This window comes from Tetrao urogallus, assembly GCF_951394365.1.
Source record: "Tetrao urogallus genome assembly, chromosome: 1".
Classification (NCBI taxonomy): domain Eukaryota; kingdom Metazoa; phylum Chordata; class Aves; order Galliformes; family Phasianidae; genus Tetrao; species Tetrao urogallus.
The window spans coordinates 131,142,110-131,151,086 of NC_136813.1; the positions used below are offsets into that span (position 1 = coordinate 131,142,110).

The following is an 8,977-nucleotide window of genomic DNA, read 5'->3' on the forward strand; positions in this document are numbered from 1 at the left end:
CTTCATTTTTGTCACACGTATTTCTTTTGAATTACGTTATGTCTCTTCCTGTTGACGGAACTGTGGTCAGTTAAATTTACAAGATGTTCCCACCATTTTCTCTGTAGCATCATTGGGCTTCCTGTGCCCTCTTTTCACTTCCATTTCTTGACTGTAGCTTATAGAAGGATCCAAACCAGACATTTTGTTCTGAAGAGTCATGTATACAGTTGCAGAAGAAAGGTCAAAAATGGTAGAATTATAAAAACTGCATTTTTCAGAGGCATTTATGGCTAACTCACTGTAACAACATTCAGTCTGATGGCCAAATCCTATTAGAGAAGTTGCTAGCAGCTTTCCCATTGACTTCTATGGGGTCTAGGCAATGATAGAACCAATTATGTCCACTCCTTAATGTACCCATTATGTTTTTTCAATTATTACATAATCCAATTTAGAATTTTATAGCAATCTTTTTTTTTTTCCTTTTTTTCTTTCTTTTTTTTTCTTTTTTTTCCTCGAGTGGGAAGAAAAATGAGATGTACATTCCTAGGAAGTAATAACAAATTAGGAAGACAGTAGTCTAACACAACAAAGTTAGATACAGCTCTAAATAAGCTTTGCTAACTCACCTTGTCCTACAGTATGTTATTTTGTAACACTGTAGTCATTTAAAAATCAAACATCCCTAAAGAACTATAAAATGTACAGCTGCTAATAATTGTAACACACTACAATTACACTCTTTAAAAAAAAAAACCAAATTGACCTTTTTCATCATGTTGCATGGGAAATTAAAATACCAGGCAAGTAATAACCACTGCTTAAACTATATAATAATGCAAAGTAATTATAGGTTCTAATGCTGTTTAAAGTCCTATATCAATTTTGCCTTGCCACAAAACTAAAAGACTGCGTTCCAAGCAAGGCAGGCAGAGCCTCCCAGTAGAACCCACTCAAGACTCACACATATGACTAGGTTTCGTTTCTTAAACCCTTCACATCCGTTTCTGCAAACCGCTATTCTAGTATCATTATTAAAGTGCCTAATATATTTCTGTTGTTCGCTTCATTTATTACATGCCATAATGGGGCTGCATATCTTTAGTGTTGGTTATGCACAATTAGCACTTAGTTATTGTCTTGTCACTTCAGCCCATACAAGACAAACTTCTTTAATGTAAGAAGTCAGCTAATCTTCATCAGTCAAGCAAAGCAGACAATGTTTGGTACCCTGAGTACAAAAGATTTTCATTATAGTTAGCGCTCTTGGATCTGAAGAAGTGAACTTTCTTTTTCTTGCCCTGAAAAAGCAAAGCTGTCATGATTATTTTTAATATTCCTCCTTTACCGAAACAAGTGTGAACTAATGCACAATTTCACTTTGCAGCTCGTATGCGTCGCGCTCTGCCCTAACACCACTTACTCCCACTGGAGCAGTGCTGTAAGGTGTTTCTGAAGTGGAGCATGCCAGGGACATTTTATAATTCTTAGCCATATCATCCCTGAGCCTTCAATCTAGTCTCTTATTTTTTATTTTGCGTGTAATTTGGACAAATGGACAGTTTTATGAGAGCCTTAGATTGGGAATGTAGGAATTGATTTACCTGAAATACAATCAAATTCACCTACTCAAAACAGGGAGCAGCTCTAGAACTTTCAATGAATTTCAGAAATTCTCAAAAGTAGCCCTAATCCTGAGTATAATGCAATAGCTCTCAAGGATACTAATAAAACGTGCTGCCTGTAGGGTACCTTTTTTTCCTCACAGTTTGGGGCTAGTGGCACTCTGAAGAATTAATTTTGTTTTTATGTAATAAATCTTATTTTGTGGATGCTCCAGTTTAGCTCCTCTGTGGTTCCTATGGCAAGGCATTCCACTGACTATACTCTCTCATTAATAATGGCTTTAAATCTTTTGTTTTTCATTACTTGCACAATAAAAATAGAAACTATCAGTGCTAGACACTGGCCCGTCACCACTATTTTATATATATATATTTCTACTATGAAACATCTTTCTTTTCTTTTAAATTGAATAATCTTGTCAGTCAACATGCCATTAATAATTTCTCTTGTGCTTCTCAGCAGCCTTTTTTCTTCCTCTAGTTAAGACAGAGGAATTAAAACCAAATAGCAGACTTCAGGTGAGGATAGGTTTACAAGATAGCAGTTTTGTTTTATTTCTTTATTCCGTGCTGCTCCTTGCAGTCAAAATAATCTTCTTCAGTTGAGTGCCTGGATCTGCTCTTCATTTTCATTCCAGCCACAATCCATAGCATGGTATTTATTGAAGAGAAATATTTTTATTTACAAGCAAAGTCATCAGCAGTATAGAAAAATCACCAACCAAACTAGGAAGGCTCACCAGCTATGGCCAGATGTACATGTTTAACTTTATTCACCATCTTTATTTTCTACTCTTAATTTCTTTGGGATGTTCCTTACACTGATAAAAGCACACCACATCTGGAGTACTACTGCAAAGCCTGTAGTGCTCTGTTGAGCTCCGTGTTTGAGATTTTTGAGATTTACAGTTCCTGTCTACCATTTTCTGAACAGAACATATGTAATGTTCATAAGCAAACTGAATAATTTCTTCAGTCTTCAGTACTTTGTGTTCACCAATGGTGAATGTCTCCCGTCAAGTTGTCCTTGGTTGTGTTCCTTCCTTTGTGCTCTGCTTTCCAACGTAACTACTAATTATATTAGCTCACATCACACTGATCCTCAGAATGGCCAGGTTTTCAGGCTTACCATGGCATGACCCTTGTATTCCCACTGTTCAAACAGTTGATTCTGGCCTAGTGAAAACGAAACTTGACCATCATCAATGCTTTTTGAGAAAGATTCAGTCATTTTTCTGCTTTTCTGCACAGCATTTCTGTTTGCTTTACTGTTTTTGAGCATCTTACCATACCACTCAAGTTTCAGTGTGGATGGCTGTTAGACCCTCATTTTCAAGGGACCCTTTTTGGGCCATAAACTCCATCTCTGAACTAAGCTATAATGTATCTGTCCCACTTTATTGGCCTCTTGAAAACTAGATTCAGAGTAAGAAGAAAACATTGTTGTCTCATATGATGTACTCTGAGAACATCAGGTGGCAGAACTCCAGATGTAAGGGATCTCCTGAGCCACCGAGTCCTGTTCCATGGTATCCAATAGACACTGTGGCATATTTTCTATTTCATAAAGCTGTTCAGCTCTGCCATCTAATTGCGCTGTCCAGACAGTTTTTGACATTTTCCTCTTTTTTTTTCTTGCTCCTGATGTTTAAAGCAGTAGAGATTTTGTTCTGCTCCCAGTCTAAAGGATTTAGCACCCCCCCCCCTTATCTTTCCTGTCTCTGTCCTGTTTACTAATTTGAACTTCTTTCATCTTCTAAATATTTGCAAAGCTTAGTAACAATCATCTTAATGGTTTGAATGCTCCCCTTTCTGCTCTGTAACCACATTAAACCCCTCCACAGAAGCACTTCCCCTCTCTTTGGCAGTAGTCCCCATATCGTTGATTTCTGCAGAAAATTTAAAAAAAAAGAATGAAAAAAGGTGGGAACCACTGGAAAAATAAATAAACTCGTAAACAGACACTGCCTTTCACACTTTGTCAGCTTGCATGTGTGTGACTGGCAAAATAGAGTGGAAAATCTTGCAAGTGGGCTCAGCTGCATCTTTGCTTGACACTTCTGACTGCAGCAATGATCTCAGCCTGCCTTTGGCTTTTCCACTTTCCAGAGTTTCGACGTCCTTCCTTTCAATTTCTGCAGCTGCTTTAGCAGCTTGTTTCATACTGCTGCCATAATTTTTGTCTGCCTCTGAAGTCAACTTGGGGTATGGTTTAAAACTCCCATCTGCTATCAGCGAGGGGCATTTAAATCAACTGCTCTCTCCTTCTATCTGAAGCAACCTTTATTTTAATGGACGCTGGGCTGAAAATGGTTATATACGCATTCAAATCACTGTCCTGATGTAGCTGTAGACACTTCTTTCTGGTATCAAATGTAAAATGCCCACACAGTGCTGCCTTTGTTCTCTGTCAAGGTGGGGGAGAATGTGATGCTAGGAACGTGCTTATTTAAACACTGGTGTTAGATTTTTGTTTGTGCGTTCAGCTTACAAATTCTGAAAACCTCAGAACTGTTTATTTTCAATTATTATCTTTAAATTTAGAATAAAAATTAATGTATCCTTCATGTTTGCTTTTTAAAAAATAATAAGTAAGAAGCAGACCACATTGAGGTTAGTTACTGTAAATTGAACTGTTCAGTTCTATGCATTACATTATATATTCTGTGTATATGTAGTGCATCTTACTGGTAAAAATATACAAATCCAGCCACAGCTTACACTTTCCAGCCTTTGATAATAAATGGACTCTTTGACAGAATACTAAAATTAGTAAACCATAGGTGCAGACTAATGAACTGAGTGATATACAAGAGTGGTTTAGTTCTACTAGTGCTACGTGCAGATTAACATTGACTCTAGTTACATTGGAAACTCAGATTAGCTTTTAAAAAAAGGAAAGGAAGACAAACAGAAGACAAGTTACATCCCTGAGTATAAAAAGCAGAGTGGAAGGATGTGGGTGGAGTAAGTCTGGGCTGAGGGAAAACAAATAAATGTTTCCAGATTTTATTTCTGTCTACCACAGAGATGCAGCATTACCGAGGAACACTTCACACACAGCCATCTTTGTTCACAGCAGTATTTCTCTCACTTTCTTAAGTTTTCAGTACCTTGACATGCACCCCGTACATCAGAAAAGATGACAGACAGTAGTGAGATCTCCTTAAATGTCTTTTCTGAACAGTGAAATTGCTATTTCTCAAAATTGAAGTTTTATACTACTTTTGATTAGTCTAGGAACACCTTCCCCCTCCAAACAAGGTGATAATAGAGGTCGTTTTGTAATATAAATGGCCCTCCTTCTGCCATTGTGAAATATGACAGGAGTTCTAGAATGTAGCTTAATTATAATGGCCATTCTACTAATGTCACAGTCATGTCAAAAGTAGTGTTATCAATGTATGGGGGTAAGTCCAATCTGGCATGTTAATGCTGCCTATTGTATATTTTTCCCGTTCATCCTGCATGCCTATTAAATAAATTGGGTGAGGGTTTTAGGAAAGGCTGAAGACTACCATCTGCCTGCTGGAAGAGTAATAGTCTTGCCTCATTATATACTCCTAACCCAGTTGCATCTCAATATGCTCCTTGACTCTGTTTGATGTATGTGCCCAAATTGTGTCCTGATTTACATCCTATGTCAATTCCGTGACGAAAACATTTACCAGAGGTGGAAGGCAAGGCTTGAATTTGCCCTTCCATTTTAAACCTGATCCAGGTTTAAATCCTGGCATGTGCAAAAGCAGTCTGAAGGAGTTACAAGATTTAGCTCTTTGGCTTCAGAAGAAGGTAAATCTGGTTTTCAGAGTCAGATACGGTTGAAAGTGTGGAACATGTTGGACAGAATTTGCTGCATTTTGTCTGTATCTTACCTTTTCTCATACGCAGGAGCTAGCATACCACATTTAGATATTTTTCACCTGGTTCTTACCTCCTCATCACCTAATGAATGTGTAAATCATACATTTAGTACTCAGGGATACACACAAATCTCACCATGGTCTTAGACGATGTGCTTTGGTCACTGAGCTTACATGAAACTGGGTGCAGAATTTGGACTACAGGTATGGCAAGGAGCAGGTTTCCCCCCAGGCACAGTGGCTCTCCTCTCAGTGTGCAAACCTAGCCCCAGATGAACCTGAGAGCATCTTCCCATGCAGACAGACTCTCACCCCACAGGTTATCACACAGCCCAGCCTGTCTGGGCAAGCCACAGGCAGCCTCTGTGCAAGACAGCTGCACACTCAGAAGGTAAATGATTTGTGGAACCGTGTGTGTTTAAAGCCACTCATGCATAGAGCTGTCAAATGCCATGTAGACATAGGTAGAGCATTTCTGGCTCGACATATTAACATAGCAAAAGCAAAACACATTGACACTTTTTATTGGGAAAGGCAACCTGACTCCCTCATGTAGATAGTGTACTTTAGTACAAACTGTGGCTGAGAAACAAAATCCTTCAGCCAGGATTTTGATGTGAGTGATACAGTAAGAAGCTGTCTGTAAAAGTACTGCCATGCAAGTGAACTTCATTTAGCAATGTATTTTTCCATTGGTTAAATAAACAAACTATGTCGATAAGCTCTATGTTGCACTGGATCACAAAGGAGCATGTTGCTGAATAATATCCCCAGTTTAGAGTTGATGCCTTTTCTGGGTGGGCATCTCAGCTTTGAGCTCCATCAGTAGTTGTTGGGGTAATTCCAGTGGGGTTGCTGATTTGCAACAATACCTTATTTCCTCTGCTTCATACTCATCTATAGGTTCGTTTAAGAGAAACTAAGATGGATTTTTTTTATTGATTTTTTATTTTTATGTGACTTCTTTGGGGGGGAAAACAAAAAGTCTTCAGGTATTAGCACTAGTTAAGACTCATTGACCTAATATAAGAAAATGCACAAAAAAAAAATTCTGTTTGGAATACTTTTTGTGGACAAGGACACATAAGATGGAAACTAGAGAAACCCCTGAAGAACTTGCTTGCTTCAAGGATTTCACCACGTATCCCCAAAATACTTCTTTGTTGTTGGCTGCCCAGTGTAACAGGATTGGGGTGGGAAGGACAGAAGGAACATGTAAATTCTGTAAAACTGTCTTGACCATAAATAAAGATTTTGGGATCATTCCATAATCTCGATTTTCAATCATCATCAGCAGCAGGCAGTAATCCTAGAGAAAAAAAGTCCACAAATAAACAAACCAATTTTCCTTTAAGAGCAGAGCTAATTCTTTTCAATCCACTTTTTTATTACACTATTTTCCCTCTATCTATTTAGCTAGCATAAGGATAAATTTCCAAAGCTACCCAGTTGGAAAATAAATGGGTTCACTGTTTGTCTAGCATTCCAATCTTCACAAATGTAAATCAGTCCAACTGCTACTCATTTAAACCTCCAACTTCACAAAACATTAAAGGACTCTTTCAATACACAATTTAATCTGTGACAATTCACCAAGTTTTCTGCTTGAACATCATTAGGAATTGACTATCTGATAAAGAGAGACCACTATCAGAGGTCACGCAGGTCAACTTGTGTAATTTACGTAGTTTTACTGGGTCAACTAAGGCAGGCACCACCATGTGAAGGTTAAATTGTTACAATTAAATACATATACAGCTATTCCCATAGCTACTCTGTTGTTAAATGTACCGCAAACAACACAAGCATTTATATCTGACCCTAATTGTGTCCAAGATGTCACCATTTGAAAATTATACAAAAAAAGGACATTATAATCTGTTACACATTAAACAATACTGTATGTAGTGAGATCCATAATTAGCGGGTAGAAACTGGTTTCATTCATTCACATCAGTGTTAAGGGGTTCATTTAGGTTACTTTCTTTCATTTTAATTGGAATAATGTGAGCAGCGCCTCCCCATATATTTTATAGCTGAAGAGTTCACCATAAACAAAAGAATGTAACCCTGCCAAGGCAGTCACTAGGGAAACTGTTTTTCTATACATTGGCCCTATTCACTTGTTCCCCAAGCATCTTCAAGAACACCAGCTTTGCTGGGGGGAAGGGTTGAGGAGGTGTTGGTGAAGAGCCTCCTCACGCTCAAGAGTGTTGCTTAGCTGGGAAATACCACTTTGCTCCAAGTTTGAAGCCAGACAGCCAGCAGTGCTAACGTTATGTGATTTTCCTACCCATCAGAGAAAATCAAATGAAATAATTCATAGCATTTTGTAGCAATCGGATCATTCTGATGCACATAATAGCGTAAAAAGCTATGTATACTGATACCACAAGAGAGAAAGTAGTTAGCTGACTGACTAAATTTATAATCAATTGCTACAGGAGAGAAGAAGGAAAAAAAAGGTTTCTCTGCGTACCTGTGTATGTGTCTCTGGTTTGCATCACAATATGTAGAAAGCTTTTTTTGTACTAGGAAAGGTTCTCAGAAACACCGGTTTAAATCAATTCTAGTAAAATATTCAACTGGAATATAAAGCAAGAAATTCTTACTGCTGTGTCTGTACAACATAAATATGATGCATCTCAGGTGGGCATTCTCCTATATATGATCACTTTGTTTTCCTTCTGATTTGTGTGGAAGCAGTACATTTACTTTTCACTCAACTCAGTAGCCTTAGCTATTTATTCTGTTTTATCTGCCTGCTGATGACCTGATCCAAGACTCCCACAGTCTTTGGTGGGCTTTGAATGAAGCCTTTGGCTGGGGAAGCAAAAGCACTGATACACACCAAGCTTTTTGAAAGCACGGACTGGATTCTGCTACCAGGCCAATTCCTCTGTTGAGCTCTCGCAGACACGCGTTGTCCGTCTGTCTGTGCTGCAGCAGACGGCAGAGATGTGAGCCTCTGGTGGGTACAGTAAAATCGTGAACACTTGTTGTGCATTCCTTATGTTTAAGACTTTGTCATATGATTCGCTCTCGAACTACCTTTATTTTTTGCTTTTACTGTAATTTCAGATTTTGCGTTGGAGACAAATTTTTCCTGAAGAACAACATGATTCTGTGCCAGACAGACTATGAGGAGGGTTTGATGAAAGAAGGTTATGCACCCCAGGTTCGCTGATCTGATGCCGCACCGTTAAGAATACAAAGCACTATGTTCTTTTATCTTTTTTGCTCAACATGTATATAAGAAATGACACAGGAACCTACTGAATAGCGTAGATATAGGGAGACAGAATGGTTGCGTGAAATAAAAGGCGGACTGCATCTGTATGTAGTGAAAATTGCTCCAGTTCAGAGTTGAATGTTAATTAAAAAGGTACTGTACATACAGCTGGATTCTTTTGCTTGCTATTGGGGTTTTTGGTTTATTTGTTCGGGCTTTTTGTTTGTTTCTTTTTGTGTCACTTGGCATGAGATGTTTATTTTGGACTATTGTAT

General features: G+C 38.3%; 1 protein-coding gene across 1 annotated transcript in view; it reads left to right on the top strand.

Annotated features, from left to right (window-relative positions):
- The window catches only part of LMO3 (LIM domain only 3), a gene marked incomplete at both ends in the record, with an annotated part of 55,585 nt that extends 46,928 nt beyond the window's left edge, over window positions 1–8,657 (top strand). Inside the window, one exon of the mRNA XM_079533099.1 lies at window positions 8,552–8,657. Within this exon, the coding sequence (XP_079389225.1) occupies window positions 8,552–8,657 (106 nt within the window). The remainder of the gene's footprint in view (window positions 1–8,551) is intronic.
- Window positions 8,658–8,977: the final 320 nt, after the last annotated feature.